Source organism: Ostrinia furnacalis, unplaced genomic scaffold, assembly GCF_004193835.3.
Source record: "Ostrinia furnacalis isolate ACB-3 unplaced genomic scaffold, ASM419383v2 OfSCF2702, whole genome shotgun sequence".
NCBI classification, from domain to species: domain Eukaryota; kingdom Metazoa; phylum Arthropoda; class Insecta; order Lepidoptera; family Crambidae; genus Ostrinia; species Ostrinia furnacalis.
In genome coordinates this window covers 244,242-265,064 of record NW_021132941.1, presented here as the reverse complement: position 1 = coordinate 265,064, position 20,823 = coordinate 244,242, and the positions used below count along the sequence as shown (strand labels likewise).

Sequence of the window (20,823 nt, the reverse complement as noted above, 5' to 3'; positions counted from 1 at the left end):
ACAAACTTTACCTGTTGGATTAACCTTTACCAATATTCAAATTGAAATAAGTAGGTAGACTCTGAAATAAAGTAAACAAATCATTTAAGTTTTACAATAAAATTCTCCGACTGAATCCTAATTTCAGTGATGTAATTACAGCGTTATGTTGATTCTACCTCATTGTCTCATTTCAAATTGATCAAACATTCCCAATATTATCTATTCTCGCTTATTAAATAATAATATCAATTGCATGCTTCAAGATCATGTTAACTTGTATATATGACTAGCTCTTTGCCGCGGCTGCGCTCGCGCATGTTTTAATTTCCGTAATACAGGGAGACGGGACATCGATACAAACTGAAACACATCCTGAAACTCTACAGCCCCTCCACCCAGACAAAGAATCAAATCTTGACAGTTTTTCTGTAATCACTTCGGATTTTATCATTGATAGCCTATACCTAGGTTCCCTACGAGTATTATTAATATTACATTTAATACCCGCTACAAATTAAACACAAAAAAATCATTTTCACTTTGTTTATTTCATCGCACGTACAAAATATCAAGATCACATCGAATAAATAAGAGAACTATCCTTTCACTAAGTTTTTTAGGAAACATTTTCTTTAGTTTTTTATAATCAGTAGAAAACACAGATTTTATTAAATAATTCAGTTAAAATTATTCCCTTTCATTCACCAAAAGCAATTTATAACTTTTAATGAACCTATCAGTTTATAAATGGTTAAACATGTATTTTTAATGTAAAATTAATATTCACTAAAATATTTATTTCTGTGTCGTCTCTCTCAACTGGCTGTTTTTTTTTGTAGAGTTAGAATTTAATAAAAAACTACGTCTTACGATAAGTTCTTATATAATTAAATACACATTTTTATTAAAGTTTTCCTATGGTAACTATTTGCAACAAAGTTTGTTATACTAAATTATTTTAAACGAAACAAAAACAAGTATTAATTCAATTGATAAAATAATTTAATAATATTTCTTTAAATTAAACTAAAAATAAATATGACTAGTTTATACACTTCCAGTAAAGTATACAGCGTACCTTTTACTTAGCATATTTAATACAAATAATATATTTTTTAGTTCTTAGTTTTTTATAATTTTTATTAAGCTAGAAAGAGGTGGCGTCGTATTTGGAAGGCCACATTGATTGGTCTTCTAAATACATAGATATTATTTGGATTGACCTGGTTCCTGTGCCCAGCAGTGAGACATCATGGGCCTTTAAAATCTGTAGAAATAATATATAGATTGGACGTTGTCCCCTATAACCCTCTACAAACATAGTTTACTAAAACGTTATAAAATATCCCCACCAAAAGATTAATAACTTAAATTAAAACAACGTTACCTTATAGACTTTTTTGTGCGTTTTATTTAATAACTTCTACAGATGATGTAATATTAATAATTCTTACTGACTAATATAGTTACTCCACATTATTAAGCTCTGTATAAAAACTTAATTAATTATCTTAATATTGACCTTAATGTGTAAAATAGTGCCCGGCTGTTTTGTCGACATTTTGAATAAGTGTTCAGGCTCTATTATCATCATCATATTCATCATCATCTTTTCAGCTGTAACTGCTGAAGAGCCGAAACATGATTCTTAGTTAAAAGTAAAAGGGCTCAGGTCTTCATTAAAATGGCTCTTGTATCATCATTCATCATCAATATGGGCGATGGTTGTTACATTTATTAGACACGCTCTTTGCTCAATGGAGTTTGGTAGAGCCAATATCGAATTTCGTCAAAACTCTACATTACTACTTATATCTTCAACTTATGTCGTCCTCGTCATGCAAAAAGACGACATCCTACTTACCCTACACCTGAGATGTCAAGTGTGCCTCACGAGCTTATGCGCCCGGTGTAGACACACCCTAAAAAAGTTTTTCTTTTAGATTCTTTTTCTTACATGCCTGAAACCACCGAGCACCAACTCTACCTAAAATAGTTTAATAATCTGTGTACGGGAGCGGCGAGTTGCCAACACCATCTAGTGTCACTGGTCTGTAGTACTCCTTCATTTCGCCCCAACCGCGCGGCGCTACGTTGAAGTTCGGCCCACAGACAAGGGGTAGCCGGGGACTTTTTGGAGAAGCATAGACATCGTTGAGTTTTGTTGGGGCCATAGGCACGGGGATTTCGACGTTTTGTAGCGTTATGGTGGGGGGTGATACCGGGAAGGGCTCCATTTTGGGGATATAGGAGTGTTTTAGAGCCGATTTCGGGTAGGTCTTCTGGTTGCGTCCACTGGATGGCGGGCGGTAGGCTGTGTCGTGGTTGGCCACTGGCGTCGGCGTGGAGCAGGTGTTGGATGTGTTTCGACCTGGAATAGAAAACATGGAATGTTATTTAGAATTCCAAGATACATCTTAGTTTGACGGTACTGTCTCTACAAATGGGTTCATGAGTGACCTTTTCAACAACATAATATTGTATTTATTGCTACGGTGCTACGGCGAAGCGATTACGACATCTGTCATAACTGTTACTCGTTCCTACATTTTTCAAAGGCCATGTTTCTTCCTAAATCTAAACAGGTTCAACTGAAAAGTTTTGGCACTCTTGCATCATACTCTATTCTACATATTATACTAATCCATTATGATTTCGGGACGTATTTTGATTTTTCCGAACTCTACGCGGAAAAAGCCGTGAGTGAAGTCATTAAGTTCGATATAATTATTAATGTAGGATGTAGTTCTTTATAAGTATACGTATATTAATTGTACTTACTACATACAATGGTATGTATGTAATTAATTGAGTATGTAGTTGATTAATGTGTCACTTTTACAGACACCGTACGTTAAGAGTAAGGACGTTGCAAACAATCTCTCAATCATCTGAAGGAAATAGGAAATACACGGCGTGAATGAAGGATTTAATACAGCTTTAAAGCAGATACAAACCTTTAGAGATATATGATAGATCAGATCTAAGCCTAACTAGGACACAATCGTGGTCTTTGTAAGTGTAACAAATCACATAGGTCACTTAGGTCTTCCTATAATACAATGTTGAATGGAATTTAATCGTTAGGTAGCAGGGAAGCGCTGGACGCAGGCCGCTACCAATCGATCAACATGGAAAGCATTGGGGGAGGCCTATGTTCAGCAGTGGACGTCCTATGGCTGAGATGATGATGATGATGAATGGAATTTACTGTAGAAAAGTACTAAAGGCTCTGGTGGATCATTGAAAAGCGGCGTTTACTAAATCATGTGGGAGAGTCACATAGCAAAGTCAAAGTCATACTACTATTCTATCACGTTTACCTCGCGTTACAGTTACGCCGTACTTACCTATAAATCGTCGTCATGAATCCATAACAAAGATGGTATTTTTGCAAAGGAGGGTTATAGTATCAAGTAAGAGTTTAAAGTGCAAACTTCTATAAGGTAAAGGTCTCCAAAACTTCCCCACGTGAGCCAAAGCCCACAAAGCATGTTTTTCAGTCAAGATAGGTTTTTTGTACGCTTCTATTAAATGTCTCCAGAATTACCTACCTCCCGTAGGTCACAGCATGCTATGTGATGTTAATTCATAGGTTTTAATTTCCGCTGAATTAATCAAGCTTAGAAAAACTCCTGACAGTACCGGAACAATGTAATTACTGACCTCTCCTATAGAATTTCTTTCTTGTTCCTGTGTTCGATTGTTTAGGCGTCGACTGTCCTTCCTTATGGCGCACGGAACTGATTTCTGATCCCAATTAATGTGATACTACACTGTTTTATGACAAGGGCATAGTAAGATGACGGAACTAATCTATGAACCTAAAGGCTGATTTACACGTATTAATAGTTAAGTATTTAACTGCGCGCCTTTTTGCCAGGAAGTGTTACGAACCGACACGAATTATTATAACGATAAACTGTCGTCACTGTCAAAAGGGCGCCCCACTGTCAAAATTAACCCCCGTCGTGGGTTGGTACCTACCCGCTGAAAACCAGCTTCGTAACTTGACGACTTGTGTCATGGGCGCCTTTTCAGCATGGCTCAGTAATGTTAACCTCTGTTACATGTATGCACCTAAATGTTAATGCTGAATAAAGGTATTCTATTCTATTCTATAAATTTTAACTGAATTTTTCGGATTATCACTTGACACGTTTTGAAAAGCAGTTTCATAGTAAACAAGAGCTTGACTACTTACTTATATACGTTTTTACATAGACTTAAAATTAAGTTAAAAAGTTACCTACTTAACACGTGTAAATCAGCCTTTATACATTGTCGTTTTAAATTGGCTTGTATAGTTTTTTCAGCGTGTTTATTAACAATTAATTAATTACTTACGTTGATTGTTGGTGTTATTAGTTTAAACCGCTTTGAATAAGACTATGAAAGTAATCTACGAATTTCATCACTAACACGCATGTTGAGAGTGCCAATTATAATAAATTAATGTTTCTTTCTTCCTTATTACCTAGTTCTCTAGGTACGACGATAAATAATTGTTACTAATAAGTGCTCAGTATTTGGCAACAAAAATATATAAGTAGGTATTTAGACTACAATCTACAATTAAAGCATCACTGCTTGCTTATGCACGTAAGCTTACTGCCTCCTAGGCTTTTTCCAAAGTAAAGCATACTGCATATTATAACAGAAACGCAACGCTAATAACAAAATAGTTTATTGCTAAAATCTTATAGTTACATTTAAAGACTGAAAACACAAAACGTGACATATAAGAGTACCTACTTAGCTACTCACGACACAGCTTGACTCATTGATCTTTTCAGTTTTTTTTTATCCACAACGAGGAAGCTCTTGGCCTGTATCTCACCTGATGGTAAGTGATGATCAGGCCGAAGGTAGAAGCGAGCTTCACCCGGAATCCTCAACCACTTTTTATGTCACTTTAGATGTAGTACTATAGCTTAATAAACTCTACACGTGTTCGGGACAAACACTTCAGAAACATTATTGCCTTAGTAGGTATTCTCTACCATGAAAATAAATGTAAATGGAAATAGGTAAACGACCTATCGATTTGAATCTCTCTTCTAAATACATGAACCATATTTTATTTCAGCAACTCAGTACACACTAATCACAATCTTCCCTAAGGTCAAAAGAAACCTGTGGCCAATACATCTTGTGCATTAATATCTTTCCTGGCGCTTCCCCAAGCTGTCAGTTGGGCTGTCCTTATTAATTGTCCCGTCAGTGCTGCTAAATATAAAGTTTGGAAGCTATGGATCAAGTGTCTGATGGAAGATGACAGCTTGGCAGCTGTGTGATGATGTCGATGGAATCATCGCATGACGATTAATCGCAAAATACCTACTTCATTACATGTTAACCACAGAGTTGAAACCATGGACTGGTGCTGGTTTGTTGCAATTTGGATGCCTTTGGAAGGAGTTCGGGCGTGTTCTGTAGCAGTATTTTCTTGGTTTGGAGGTCTTTTAAATAAACCTTTGTTCTTCTTCAGTCGAAAGGTCGTCAGTCGCAAACGCACGACTGACGCCTTCTCAAAACGTTTAATTTTAAGGAGTCGAAATAAATAATAAATAAATAAATCTTTGGAAAATTACACACAGCGCCAGCTAGCCCCAAAGCCAAAGTAAGCAACTTAATGCTTGTGTTATGGATGCTAGCTTAACGGATATACTACTTACATACTTTTTTTTAAATACATACATACATATTATATAGTAACACCCAGACCCGTCACAGAAATTAAAATTCATCATTTCAATTTCTGCCCGGCCGGAAATCGAACCCGGGACCTCTCGGCATAGTAGTCCGATCTGAACCACTACACCAAACGGCCGACAAAAACCCAAAGGGTCTAAACTCTAATTACCCTTCTCACTTCTGCACCCACTTGCTATAATCTCCTGTTTTGGTAAACTCTTTGGAAGGAGTCCTAGCGTGTACCGTAGCAGTTCCAGACAAACGGTGGCATCAGGCTAAATTGTGGCATGGAGCATTAGTACTGGGCCATCTTACCTCGTCCCTCGTGCACCCATTTGACCCCCGGCTCATATGGTTGCTGGATTCACTGAGGGATTTGGAGATCTCTAATCTGGGTGCTCCGATGCCAGGCTATAATTGCCTGTTTTGAGAAAGCCTTTGGAAAGAGCTCTAGCATGTAACGTCCTTATACATCATGTAGCATCTAAAGGCAGTTGTTGTAATAGTATAGGAGTGATTCTTACCTCGTCCCTCGTGCACCCACTTGACGGAGCGCTTCTTCCTGTTGACATACATGCTCTGCACCCGGCTCATGTGGTTGCTGGAGTCACAGACTTGGAGATGTGGAACGGTCCGATGCCAAGTTACTATCGCCTTTTGTAGTGCCCTGAGTGCCCAAGCAATTGCACTCAGGAGGATTTGATGAGTGCTGCTGACAACGCCACTCTTGTGGCAGGNTCTCGAGACTGTTGTGCTGTGTTGACAAGTATGTCTTCCTCTGACAAACGATTCGGCTAGGTAGATTAAATTTCGAGAAAAAGGTAAATCGTCGAATCCAACTCGGCTGGGCAGCGTTCGGGAAACTATACAACATCTTTTCGTCCAAATACCTCAGTGCCTAAAGACGAAATTCTTCAATCAGTGTGTTACCAGTGATGGCACACGGCTCGGAAACGTGGCCTCTTACAATAGGCTTTATAAAAAAGCTCAAAATTGCACAGCGTGCTATGGGGAGGGCTATGCTCAGTGTTTCTTTACGAGATTGAATCAGAAATGAGGAGATCCGTAAACGAACTAAAGTCGCTGACATAGCCCGACGGATTAGCAAGCTGAAGTGGCAATAGGCAGATCACATAGTACGCTGAAATGATGGCCAATGGGGCAGCAAGGTTCTGAAGTGGAGGCCACGTACCAAAAAGCGCAGCGTGAGACGTCCACCCACAAAGGTGGACCGAAGACCTCATATAGGTAGCGGGAAGGCGCTGGATACAGGCCGCTGCCAACCAGTCATTATGGAAGTCATTGGGAGAGGCCTATGTTCAGCAGTGGACTTCCTATGGCTGAAATGATGATGATGATGAGAATTTTATAACTGTTTTAAAAACTATATTGTTAAATAGTTAAAACATAGTTCCTAAAGCAATAAAACCAGCAATAAAACATTGATAATTTAAGTACTTTTTATTTTTTTTGAAAGTATTCGAATAATATTCGAATATCACTGAAAAAATATTCGAATATTCGAAATAGAAAACTATCGAATATTTGCAATCTCTAGTTATGAGCGATTTTGTTTTATCTTACCTCGTCCCTCGTGCACCCACTTGATGGAGCGCTTCTTTCTGTTGACGTACATGCTCTGCCCCCGGCTCATGTGGTTGCTGGAGTCACTTAAAGACTTGGAGATGTGAAACGGTCCGATGCCAAGTTACTATCGCCTTTTGTAGTGGCCTGAGTGCCCAAGCAATTGCACTCAGGAGGATTTGATGAGTGCTGCTGACATCGGCACTCTTGTGGCGGAGTTTTGGGCTCAAACTGTGTAGGTTTGTTGTCGACACGAAAAGAAGATCGCCTTTTTTGGGNTGGACTAAGTTCAATTTAACAGTTAACTAAACGCCTGTGTACTACCCACATGCAAACAAAACAAAAGAGACAATATGGCGGCAGTTGACACATCTACCAACGCGGGCCAGTGCTGTTTTAAATTAAATAAACAACAAAAAACACCAAAATTTCTATAAAACACAGTCCGTAAATTATCACTAATAAATGCACTAAATAATTAACCGTAATCGTTAAAAATTAAGACCGAAATTAGAGTGCGGGGTGCTAAGACGTGCGTTCGGCGCGAGAAGTTTTCGAACTAACTAAAATAAGTTTTGAACATTGCATAATACGCAGAAAAGCTCCGTTTGGTGTAGGATGACGACGGCTTTGGGGATTTTCCTGGACAGCGTGGACGTCATAACGATCTTACACTCACAAACATTATAAAATGTCTACCTACCTTACTAATAAATGGGAGGATGTTCTATTCCTTCACGCAAAAAAATCTGAGCGAATTTTCATAAGATTTTAGAATGCTATAATAATAAGTTTAACGAAATTCACGCGGGCGAAGAAGGGAGAAGAAAAAAAAGAAATTAATTTATTGATCCTCCTTAGTAGGTATAACATCTAATCAAATCTTATTTAAATTTTAACTACTCGTATGAGTGAATCGCACTAACATTGCAGCGTTTATTCGTGATTTTCTGATACCGTCGTGGCCGTGGTTTTCTGACAATTCCCGTCTGTCCGTCAAGTCCCAAACCCATGGCGGCCGCAGCCGGCCCGTACTCTGCCAAAGCTAATTTGGTCGCGGTCTGCGTTTCGCCACCGCACCATGTCGGCTGTACAATCCAATGCTTTCCTAACCATACCCTGGACTTTGGAGTCTACGTCTTATGGGAATAATTAATTGAAGGGAAACTACGCCTAAATTAGTAAGTTTCCCTAAATTAGTAAGTTTCCAGCGGTCTCCTCGCCCGCATGGACGTGCGCTTTTGGAGAGAGAAATAAAGAAAATAGCTCTAACTAAGCAGAGATTTTACATGGGGAATACCTACTAGGCGTTAACTAGGTACCTGATCTATCAGATAAGCGTGTAATACACGTTATTACTTTTTGGAGTAGGTACTCAAAGTGGGCCTAAACTGTATCTTGCACAAACGTTTCTCGTCCCGTGCATGATATGCAAGCGAATAAATAGATCCGTTGGATAAATTGAGAATAGCTGATGAGAAGGCACTCCTCAACTTCCGTCTGGTCAGCATGGGGACGGGGAGTGGTAGGCCAAATCCTTTAGGCCTCAGCCTCGAACTTAACGGGCAGCGGGGCGGGAGCGGCGGCGGCGCTGGAGCGGGGCGGGCAACGCAGACCCGTTCTCGAAACAAGCGGGCAGCTCGCGCGGCGCTTTAGCGGCGAAGTGTTGTGTTCGGGGTTGTGTTGTCGAGATATTTGTTTTTATTCGCAAACGAAATGTCTGAACAACGGCGACAATTTTATTTCGATTCAAATTTATTCCTAACGCTCGATTTATTGTGGGCAAAAGAAGGAGTGCGCTGCCCGCTCCCTCGCCGCTGCCCGCTCGTTGCCCGCTCCGGCGCCGCTGCCGCGCCGCTGTTTTCGAGAACCGGTCTATTTGATTTTACGCATAAGATCCTGCCGCTCCCGCGCCGCCGCCGCCGCCGCCGCCCCGCTGCCCGCTAAGTTCGAGGCTGAGGCCTAACTTATTTGCCTCTGGTAAATAAGAGAGGGCGTGCTCCCACAACTGCAGCGGAGACTGAATGAACTGATGATAATGATGAGATGCTGCATTTCTGTTTTTTGGAAGTTGTATGAAAGTGTCTTTGTCAGATATCGTTAAGAACGTTAGCACTTCAAACTAAACACTGGTATCACGTTCTTTAGGTTTGTATAGTATAATAAGTGCTAATTTGCAACAGAAATATATAAGTACTTAGTTTATATTGTGCAGTCGACTGTACTTTCCTTTTCATTCAAATACGTAGTAGTTTCTCGATTTCGCAACGTGCGTATGAGTCAGTTGTTTTGCCGTCGCGTCCTTCAGAAAGTTTTCAGGAAAAATTATCGCACTGTCGAGAATGATGCATACTTACAGCTACATTAGTATTTGCACTTTCGGTTCAACTTTAAAAACTTTACTGCATTTTGACTAAATTAAGTATTTCTTACTTACTCTATCAATTTTAGATGCTGAAAAACCAATATTCACCAGTACGAGATACGGGTAATTAAATTTCAATAATTAAAAATTAAATTTCAGTAACAGCCCTGGTAGCACAGTAGATTATATTAATATTTTTGGCATTGAAGTATAAATAAATAAATAAATAAATTATACTGTGCTGGTAGGGCATGTTCTAAGTCGGCTTTATGGCTACCACAGAACATAGAAAGAGGTGGCTACCATCCGTAACAACAAATATACTTAGAAGGTGGAAGAGTTCCTGCAATTTATGGGAGTTTATCTTTATAATTACGCTGGACGCAGGCCGCTACCAACCGGGTAACATGGAAAGCATTGGGGGAGGCCTATGTTCAGCAGTGAACGTCCTATGGCTGAGATGATGATGATGATCTTTATAATTGCATTAATTTTACCCATGCACACATTGTATTGTACCAGTCCTACCTACATTATTCACGAGCCAAAATATGAGAATGAAACACTTTCTCCTGAAGTCATTCTTCACACGTGACTTGGCAAGCTTTCATAACAAATAGCTCATATTTGTTGTTTGTATGGCTAATTTTTCACAACAAGTGGTATTGTTATTTATTAATTTCTTCACTGTGCTCTATCTTATGTGTAATGATGTGATGTTACCTCTACATAGTCCAGTCATAGTTAAAAAAGGGAAAACAAATCTCAAGTTCTCTAAGCCTAAACGCAGACCACCGATTTTTAGTTGGCCGATAGTTGGGTCGGGCTGTTAATCAGTATGGAGATGTAGGCATGTAAGTGCGCACATTAACATCGATTCGGACCAACTAAATATAGGCCGACTAAAAATCGGTGGTCTGCGCTTAGACTAAATCTTTTTTCATGTACCTAAGTTGTTTTGGTGAGTGCTTCACATGGAGCTTCTTTGAATTTGTCATTAATTTACTTATAATGATGATTTATAGCAATGATTCCAAATGCTGCGTGACTCACAAAGCGAATGGGAATAAGCTTGCAAATAAATTCACGGAAAACCCTAAAATGATCCAATTTGTCCTAAATAAATCAATAAGTAATTTTATTATTTTGCGTCATCATTATTCAACTCCATGCCTACTAATTAATTCAGTCAGTGCATGAGGGATGGGAGCGGCACGGAGGTGATTTTGTGACTGTCAAACGTTAACGAGACTTCAGATTTGTATGCCCTTTCACGTCTTGATATGTCAATGTCCACCTCTCCCATACCTACCGTGGTCCGCGGACCACTTGGTGGTCCCTGGAGGCATTCCAAGTGGTCCACGAAGACATCGTAATAAACAAGTGACGTGACGAGTCGAGTCAACACAAAGCAAACAGCGCACAGTGGGCAAGAAATCGACCTCCTCTTTCATAGGATTTTGAAAAAAAAAGTGGTCCCTGACAAGACAGAAATTTGGTAAAATGGTCCCTCAGTCGTGAATTAAAAAGGTTAAGACTTAAGAACCACTGCTCTAGAATGTAGAGCTAGACCTATAGTTACAGCTTGCTCGTGTCTCTCAAAGAACTTTTTTATTAGTTCAGAACCAGACCCCATACATAGGCAATAGTATCTCGCAAATCTAGCAGTCGTAGCTTCACAGGTATTTAAGAAATATTTCATCTTCAAGCAAACTTGCATATTCCTGCATCAGGGGCATGGTCTCCATCACCAGACCTACGTAGACCTTTGATTTATTTTTAATACTCACCACAGCGATGTCAGCAATGTAAATTACGTCCAGGCATGCGTGGCGCGGAACGCATGCGCGGAGACGTCAATAATTCTGCGACGGTTTGCCAACAATGCGCGGTCTGCCCGGTCCACGCCATGATTTATACAGAGTGAATTTCCAAGTGTATGTAGTTGAGAAATATTATCAAAACTAAGAAATAATAGCAAAAATGCTAAAAACATCTGTAAAAACTCAAATTGGAACAGAAGAGAGAAATATCATTTAGGTCTGGAGCTAGAAATTGAACCTTGATATTAGGATAAGAAACAGTCTTTCAATGTTTTACACTTATTATTATTCTGTGGTTTTACCTATTAGCAGTTTGCAAAGGAATTGAACTTTTTAAAAGAATTTTTGCTCTATTAGATTTGACAAACTACTTCCTGAAAATTCACCCTGTATAAGCGCCAACTAAAAGGCTCGCTATCGCTATCGCGAAACTCCGTTCTAAACTAAATAAGAAAACGCTGAAGAAACGAAGAATATGCGATACTAAACTGATGGATCCATGATTTTCCAAAAATGGTACTTTGTTATTTACAGATTCAAGAAATAAAATTTGATAAGCAGAGTAGAATGTAAATAAAATAAAATTAGTGTGCTACTACCCTCGAAAACGAAAACTACAGTTTTGTTTTTCGGACTCTACAGGTCTTGAAAAAGTTCTAAACACTGTTTTAAAATAAATGTACAGTTTTAAATACAGAAAATTTAAAACAAATTATATAAAATAATGAAATATTGCAGTTAATACCTTGCTCAAATCTGATTACATAAAGTAAATTAATATTATATCTAAAAATGTGCTTACGCGACCTAACGATGTCTAAAGAAAGGGATACCACCATGAGACCTTCACTTAAAATAAAACGAACGTTTAAAATAAACAAATTTTAATTTATTGATATAATAACTAAAAAAAATATTTTACACAATACATTATCATTAGTTTTATAAGACTAAGAATAATTATTTTTAAACATATCAAAGACGTGGACTAGCAAATAAAAATAACTTATACAAATCCTTTTTCATTTTAAATACAAGTGTCAAAGGAATCTGATATACAGTTTAGGGATATTAGTTTAACTTCCTAAACGCTCGAGGAAACCTTCCTGACCGCTACTCAACCTGATCACGCACGTCTGCATTCTAGACCTTACAGCTCCCACACTAGGTTCACTTTAGTACGTATCTCATTCAGAACCTCACCCATTTTCGGATGCTAAGGTACAGTTCCCTCCATATTTTAAGTAAAATACATTATNTTACCAGATGTGATTATGCAAAATTATTTAGTATATTTATATTTTCAATTATTTATGCAAACAATCAAGACGCCATCGCGCCATGCGCCATGTTCAAGTTAAGAAAGAGAAAGCGATCTTGTTTTGACGTTAGAGCGATAAGGATGCGTGCGCTGCGGACATAGATTAGTTATTGCAGAATCGTTAAAACTATAGCTATCTCTTTCATTTGCGTGCTATTTCGTATCTTTTGTTTCACTTATCAGTTATATTTGTCAATGTGTGCAATTTGGAATAGCTCGTCGGCACGGATTAAAATCGTAATTTCTATGAACGTAACATATCTATAGTTCTGTAATATCATTGGTAATCGTCTATTCGAGTAACAAAGATGATTGTTTACTCGAATACGACACACCAACATACAACCTTAGCCTTTTAAATATACATAATTTTAAGGAAATTAATTAATTAACTCTGCTAATACATGTTTACTTACAATGTGTATTTAATTTACTGTTTTATATAAAATGGTTTTCTTTTAGAACAAAAAAATAAACTCTTACATGTCACAAATGTAATTAGAAATAGGAAAGATTATAACAGATAGTGAGAGAAAAGATAAAGTTTAATAAACATGCAATTATAAATAAGCAGGTATTTACAATATTATTATATTGATTATTTTTGGAGCAAGTAAGTTTCAAAAAGTTAGACATGATTAGGTATTTCATCAAATAAACACATACTTATAAATACCAAGCGAAACCACTAAACCTAAATTAATTAAGAGACGAAAAAATTTAGTTACTCATAAGAAGAGAAACGTACTGGCACTAAATGACTTTTGTGGAGTATAAAATATGTACAGTTGTCCTGAAAACAAACTTCATGAAAATCTTCCACCAAATGGTTCTAACTCTGTAGCTCTTAGTATCATAAAATTATGCTGAAAACTGGAGCTCGATGCCAATGACGGTTTTCGCGAATGAAAGATCCGCTAGATGGCGGGACGTGGATGTGGGGTCTGACTGCTGCGTGATTGGTGGATTTTGACATATCTGTCAATGTCATGTCAAAAATAACCAATCATGCAGCATTTGGACCTCGCGTCTACGTATTGCCATCGGCGGATCGGATTTTTCATTCGCGAAAACTCTCATTGCAATCTCAAGTATAATTGATTGAATTTCTCAATAATGAGTACAATCCTTCTGATTTAATTTTGGGCGTTAAAACTCATAATTGAGTATTGAGTATTGAGTAGGCTTTAAAAAGCACTTTTACATTAAGTAAGTACCTGTACTACGGTCCTAACTTTCGTAGCATCTAGATATTGTTTATAGTACGACATAAAAAGTTTTATCAGTCTCATTGTATAGGAAAGTAAGTATTAATATTGTGAACCTATTTACTCGTAGTCAGACAGAAGTAAAACTTTTGAGAAAAATTGCCAAATAAGATGCATTTATTGGAGCCACATTATTTCCATAAAGTTTGTTTCCAATGTGTAGTGTCGTGTCTAACGAATGAAATCTAGTGGTATATCTGATTCAATCGACTCCTTACTGGTGGCAGCTCCATAGGGAGTGGCATCTCGCGCGCCAGCTCGCCGTCATTCTGTGTACATCAACGACGCCATTTTAACAATCAAATTAATCGTAATGAGACGCTAAAAAGTACTCTAATTCGTCTATGTCATGTTTTGTGAGTTGAGGTGATCTAACTAGGTAGGTTTACTTAGTTACTGATGGCGCATGATTTTCATGTAGGTAAGTTACTACGTGAACGTGTAGAGTCGACTCCCATTTTGTTAAGATGTTGTGTGTTGCTTATTTTATAATCTTCTGCGTGTAAAGTAACTTATAGGTACATTTATCTAGAAACGAGTAAACATTATTCCAAATTAATATGGATATTAGGTAAACGTGTAAGAAGTTATCGTCTTTAGACGTTTTCTTTTGAGCTTATTTGATCTTTTAAGGAATCCATTAAAACGTCTGTAAATTTTCTAATCCTGAAACATCAATAAAACCTCTTTGCCAATGAAAAACCCAGTGCATCTGACGTTACTCTATGGTTCTTTGTAGGGTTTCTGATTTCTCGACTTATTTTTTTTCTCGAGTTTCGAGAATTCTCGAGGCCAAAGTCTCGAGTTTTCTCGGGTCTCGAGTCTTTTAATGAAAACTGCTGAAATCGGTTGAAATTTAATAAAAACACAGGTTTTTTTATTCTAATATACCTACTTTTATGCACAACAATCAATATTAGAATTTAGTACCACTTATTTTGGTAAGGAAATAAACAAAAAATAAAATCTTCTTTCATAATAATTAATATTTACTAATAATCATAACAAAAGTCATAAACTCGCGTGCACTTTAAGGATAAATAACAATAAAAATCTGAAGCTACAATTGAATCACTTGTTTTCTAAAGAACACAAGTCCAAATAGCAAAATTACGATAAATAAATAAATAAATTTTCAATTTTTTTAGACTAGTCGATACCACGCTTCCAAGCTATCTATGCACATGTCCTGGCAGCTTTTAATTAAGGCTACACTATAAACACGTATTGTTTTCAATGTTTTATCCAGTTAATTGTGTATGTCTTGTTAGCTGTCCTTAAATAAATAAATAAATAGTTTTTTTTATGAACAAAAAACATTTTTAATAAATTTTTAAATTTCTTACAGATAACGACTTGAATAAACTTTACGAGGAGGCACGAGTACCTAACCTAACGTCTGTTAGGTAAGGTAACTGTCTAGTTAACAAATTTTTCAGTCAGATTAAACATACATAACAAATATAGCATACTCGTTGGTGAACATTATTACTTAGTTTCGATTGAGATCATGACTTGCAAATCAAATCAGTTAAAAAAGGAAAGACTAGGCCAGTCTAAAAGCAACGTTGACCTATTAAATAATAAAAAAACTTACTTTTGTCTAAGAAAATCGGCTTTCTAGAATATTAAAGCTTCAAAATCGAAACTCGAGAATTCTCGAGCTCCGGTAATTTTTTTCTCGTCTCGAATGAAGCCAAATTTCTCGAGTTTTCTCGAGTTCGAGAAAGCTCGAGCAGAAACCCTAGTTCTTTGACAGCGAGTTTTGGCGGGAGTCCAAGCGACGCATGCGCGCCTGCCAGCGGCCATTAAATTTACGACGAACAACAATTTTTTAAACAAATCTCGAGCCAGGCCAAAGTCTTTGATATCGTTCAATTACTTGCGCAGATAACTAAGAAATCTATTGTTTTATTGAACTTGCTTCCAACACGTGATGCAAATAATAACTTTTTTTTATTTTGTGTGTTTTCAGATTATTTCTGCTAGATTCTTCAAGTGCTGGCCGAAAAATAATGAAATATTTGGAGGATATAATTTTTAAACAACCACCCACAGTACCTACTCATATTAGTGAAAAACGGCGAATATTTTTAAACTTGATAAATTCAGATTATTTAGCTTTCAGCATCGATATGCTTTCAGCTTTCATAGTTGAAAAAAAAGTTATCTTGAAAGTAATTTGATTAAATTAAAAGGACTGGATTTTATTGAAACTCTACATTTTTATTTGTTTTATGACAGGAGAGAGTAGATATAGCAACAGACCACATGCAACTAAAGAAATAAAATTAAACAGTCATGTTACACTCAGATTTACTGAATCTAGTAGGTACCTATAATACGAGTATTTTATAGAATTTTATACGGGACGCCATCTACGCAGCAATGTAATATAAGCAATATTTAATTAACTAAATGTAGTAGAGCTATTTGCTTGAATTTAAAAAGAAAAGTATATTCTAACCCTCGAAACCCTCAGTTCTTTAACCGACCTATATTTATTTCTAACTAATTGCCAAACAGTATAAATACCCGGAGGCCGTGACCGGGGGCAGCGGGTTCGACGCCCGGCTGAATCGACACCACTTGACTGATTACTAATGAGTTTGCTGTAGCTATGATCAAAGATTCGATATGCATTTCAGGTATGGCATGCGTGGCACCATTTTCGTATTTTGGTATGCAATAAAAATTATACATATAATGCATACCTTTGCGCCTTGCGGTGTTTACGTACTGTATTGGATATCGATTCATTTACAATTTCGGCGTACCTAAGTACATTAGTTTCTTATGAAAAGTGAATTAGTGAGTAGGTAGTTTAAAAACCATCACTTTATAAGACTGAAAAGTATCAATTTTCATCAATTATTGGTAGCTACAAAAGCTGCTGAGTTACCTGTAGCTACCGAGTTACAATTTTCTATCGGGAAAACTCGCCTGACTTTACATTGAAAATCTAAACAATAATCAGATAGATTTCATATTAATTTTCCTAGCCTAATACTTACTTAATTTTATTTTGCCGCGCCAATATGTCTACCCAAATACAGTTAAATATACGATAATCAGATTTATTAGTCAGAGTTCTCTGAACTCCATCTCAAGAGGTTTTTTTAGAGCAACAAGTACTAATAAAATTCTCAGCCTACACACTGTCTGTTAACAATGGCGATAATTATAATAACATGATCGATGGGATTAATAAAATGGACAGTTAAATACATTCAAATGGTTAATCGCAATCATATAAAGTATCGACATCATGGCATATTTTCCAATTTAAATCCTGCACAACTATTTTGGAGATTAAGACGGAAAACTTCACCATTTCCTCGATTGCTTGAGGAGATATGAACAGCTGTCAGTAGAGTAAAATTTGTTTAAAAATCTATGTTCCTAATGTTACTCAAGCAAGTTCTACCGAACAGTTCAAAAGGAAAGTCAATTTTTAGTCCAATACTTGTAGAGGCGACCGATATCAGCTTCTGGCATTTTCTTTTACATTTTGAATGGGAAATTCTTTCTTCCACGCGCAGTCAGTTCTTTTAACTCCCATCTCTAAATGCTGTTGCCACACTTTTGCGTTTCGTTCGCCAGTTATTTGTAGCCGGCTGGACAGACATTATGGACAGATTAACCTATTTAAGCTTCTCTAACGTTCCCTGCATCTAATTATACAAGATATTTGGCAACTAATCGCTGTTTACTGAACTGAACATCGGTTTCGACACTGGTTTAGTGATGTTGGAGATAAGTACGTTGTAGTAATAATAACAAAAGATCTTTCAAGAATTGGCCAGTCACAGTAACCATTAGGTATTTTGTGAGTATTGAAAACAATATATTATGTAAAGTCAGCGTCAAAGAGTTCGAGATACCCAAAGTGGCCAAAATGTTGTCAACATTACGTTATTACCATTGTAACAAAGACATGTTGCGAACTTTTTGGCTACTTTGGGTGTCACCAACTATTTGACTAGGAGTAAACCAGTCATTTACTCGGAAAATTGTTTATGTAAACAAACATTTCTCAAACAGAGTAGGTGCGAGTGCCATAAAGTTTATTTACTCATTAATTTGATATTGTTATTATGAACTTTCCAAGAAAATCTTCTTCTTTTTAGGCCACAAGCTAAGACAGTTGACTGTTAACTAATCAATCGCTAAACCCTTTCAAGAAAGTTCAATGAATTGTAGAAACCTTCTTCTATCTAACAACATTATCACAGACGAAGAAAAATTCAATGTGAAATAAGATCCTTGCTGAATCTGCATAAACCAAATGAAATCTCGGAGTGAGGTATGAACTGCGTTTTGTCGAGCTTCAGTTACCAATAAAATCTAAGTATAACGAGTTCAAGGAACAATCCGTCGGAATTATAGTGCGCGCTGGACTCCCGCCAAAACCGTCGAATGCACAAAGAAAATAAAAGGATAATTATTGCGTAACCGCCAGTTAATTTAATAATTATTTAATTAAAATCCTAAGAACCGTTATTAATTTGCCTATAAACTCCGAAAATTATGTACTACGGTAGGGTTGATTAGTTTGACAAAAGCTTAAAAAACTATGGTTTCTTTCTCATGTGAAGTTTTTCAGTGAAATATCAACAATCAACAATGTACGCATTATTAAAAATTTTCACCTAATTTATCATATTAATTTGGTTCGTTGGTTTAGAAAACTATCTAGTATAAAAGAAACCAGTAGGTAAAGAACTGCATGCGTTGCTCTACACTGAAATCTACATCAAAATGAATTTAAGCTTTTGCCAATTTACGAACCGAACTTGTAAATAACTATTACTTGTTTACACTGGATCCGTCGTTTGTTTGTTTTGGGTTTGTTTCAGGATTTCAGCCAATAACAAATATCCTAAATACTTGTGTTGGTTATTACAATGTCTCAAATAAATAAGCTTGTGTTGTTTTGTTAGTGTGTCAGTGAATCTAACTACAAAAATGTGCTATAAATACTATAATGTGCAGTACAAAATACTTAAATAGGACTTAGGTCACCTCCTTGCGGCACACCTTGCGTGACCTTGTTAGAAGCCTGTGCTAAATCTAAAAGGACAAGATTTGACTTACCCAACTTACAGGGAAAAGTTTGTAACTGAGGTTTGTGAGGAACTCTTTTTTTTGAGGGTCGAACATGTCTGAAGGCTTGAACCCTCGTTTGGTGACGAGGGCGCTGTTCACGCTTGACGAGGATTTGACGTCATCGTAGCTGTCGCGATGCACGATCCGGTCGTTGATTTTATGGATGCTGGACATCTTGTTCGAGGAGTACTGACTCTCGCTGATAGTCATCATCTTGATCCAGTTTTTCGAGGTTTATTTCACTGTTTACACTATCGTTTAGTTACGTCGATGGTTTTATTTGATCTGAAATTGGTGTTTCGTTAGTCACTCAGCAGCACAGTGGTTTGCAGACTGCAACTTGCAGAGAGCAGCTCTACTTCGAAATCTTAAAAAGAATATCTCAACATTATTATGGAACGGGAGGAAATGTGATTTATGATAGCAAAATTTTTGATAAATTCTCCATTTCGCTCTGGTTTACATTTGACCAGTTTGTTTAGATTCCAAAGCTTTGAAGCTTCAAATATTGCAATAGCCCAACAATACGAAACTATTTATTTAAGACAGTGATGCCAGCAATACAATCTTGATGTTTTCTGATTTAAGAGAGGTCGCAGCTGTAATGGCCAGAAGTGACGTCATTGCTTCAAGGTTTGATGCTTTAGTCAGTGATTAATATCGCCTGAAGAGTAGGCCGATGTGCCCCATTTGTGCCACTTTGCGTGCATACACTAAAACTACTGAAAAATTCAGCTGGCAATTTTAAAGTTACAGTTATTGGTTTCAAAAACAATGGGGTAAGGTTCATAATTGCTTGCAGAGCTAGCTAGACAGCAATTGTGGGTGGTAAGACCAGAAATAATGCTGCCCGAATTTCAGTTGCTGGGCGGTTGTACAAATTTTTTTCGGCGTTCTGTTTACGTGAGCTCACTGCGCTGAGTAACGAACATCAACACCTTTTTTGTAAATGCAGAGAAATGGCGAAGTAATGTTGAAGTAACAATACATTGTAAGAGATACCTAAGTAGTTTTGTTTCTAAAGTTTACACATCACAAAAAATAAATCAACTAAAGAAAAGAAAGAACTTTCAAAAAAATATTAGCAAAACAGTTTAATTTAGAAATAATTTGAATGCAAAATTGATAATGAAAAACATTTAACTACCTACTCGTATTAAAAACTTGGACTAAGTTCAATTTAACAGTTAACTAAACGCCTGTGTACTACCCACATGCAAACAAAACAAAAGAGACAATATGGCGGCAGTTGACACATCTACCAACGCGGGCCAGTGCTGTTTTAAATTAAATAAACAACAAAAAACACCAAAATTTCTATAAAACACAGTCCGTAAATTATCACTAATAAATGCACTAAATAATTAACCGTAATCGTTAAAAATTAAGACCGAAATTAGAGTGCGGGGTGCTAAGACGTGCGTTCGGCGCGAGAAGTTTTCGAACTAACTAAAATAAGTTTTGAACATTGCATAATACGCAGAAAAGCTCCGTTTGGTGTAGGATGACGACGGCTTTGGGGATTTTCCTGGACAGCGTGGACGTCATAACGATCTTACACTCACAAACATTATAAAATGTCTACCTACCTTACTAATAAATGGGAGGATGTTCTATTCCTTCACGCAAAAAAATCTGAGCGAATTTTCATAAGATTTTAGAATGCTATAATAA

The 20,823-nt window shown here is 36.9% G+C and overlaps 1 protein-coding gene across 1 annotated transcript; it reads right to left on the bottom strand.

Annotated features, from left to right (window-relative positions):
- Positions 1 to 545: 545 nt before the first annotated feature.
- LOC114356243 (uncharacterized) lies at positions 546 to 20,606 on the bottom strand. Its single transcript, XM_028309328.1, has 5 exons — positions 20,364 to 20,606; positions 19,147 to 19,434; positions 14,259 to 14,309; positions 7,264 to 7,387; positions 546 to 2,353 (listed from the first exon to the last, which is right to left on the bottom strand). Exons 2-5 carry the CDS (start codon positions 19,360 to 19,362, stop codon positions 1,980 to 1,982), a joined length of 765 nt encoding a protein of 254 aa, XP_028165129.1. The 5' UTR covers positions 19,363 to 19,434; positions 20,364 to 20,606; the 3' UTR covers positions 546 to 1,979.
- Between the last annotated feature and the right edge of the window lie 217 nt (positions 20,607 to 20,823).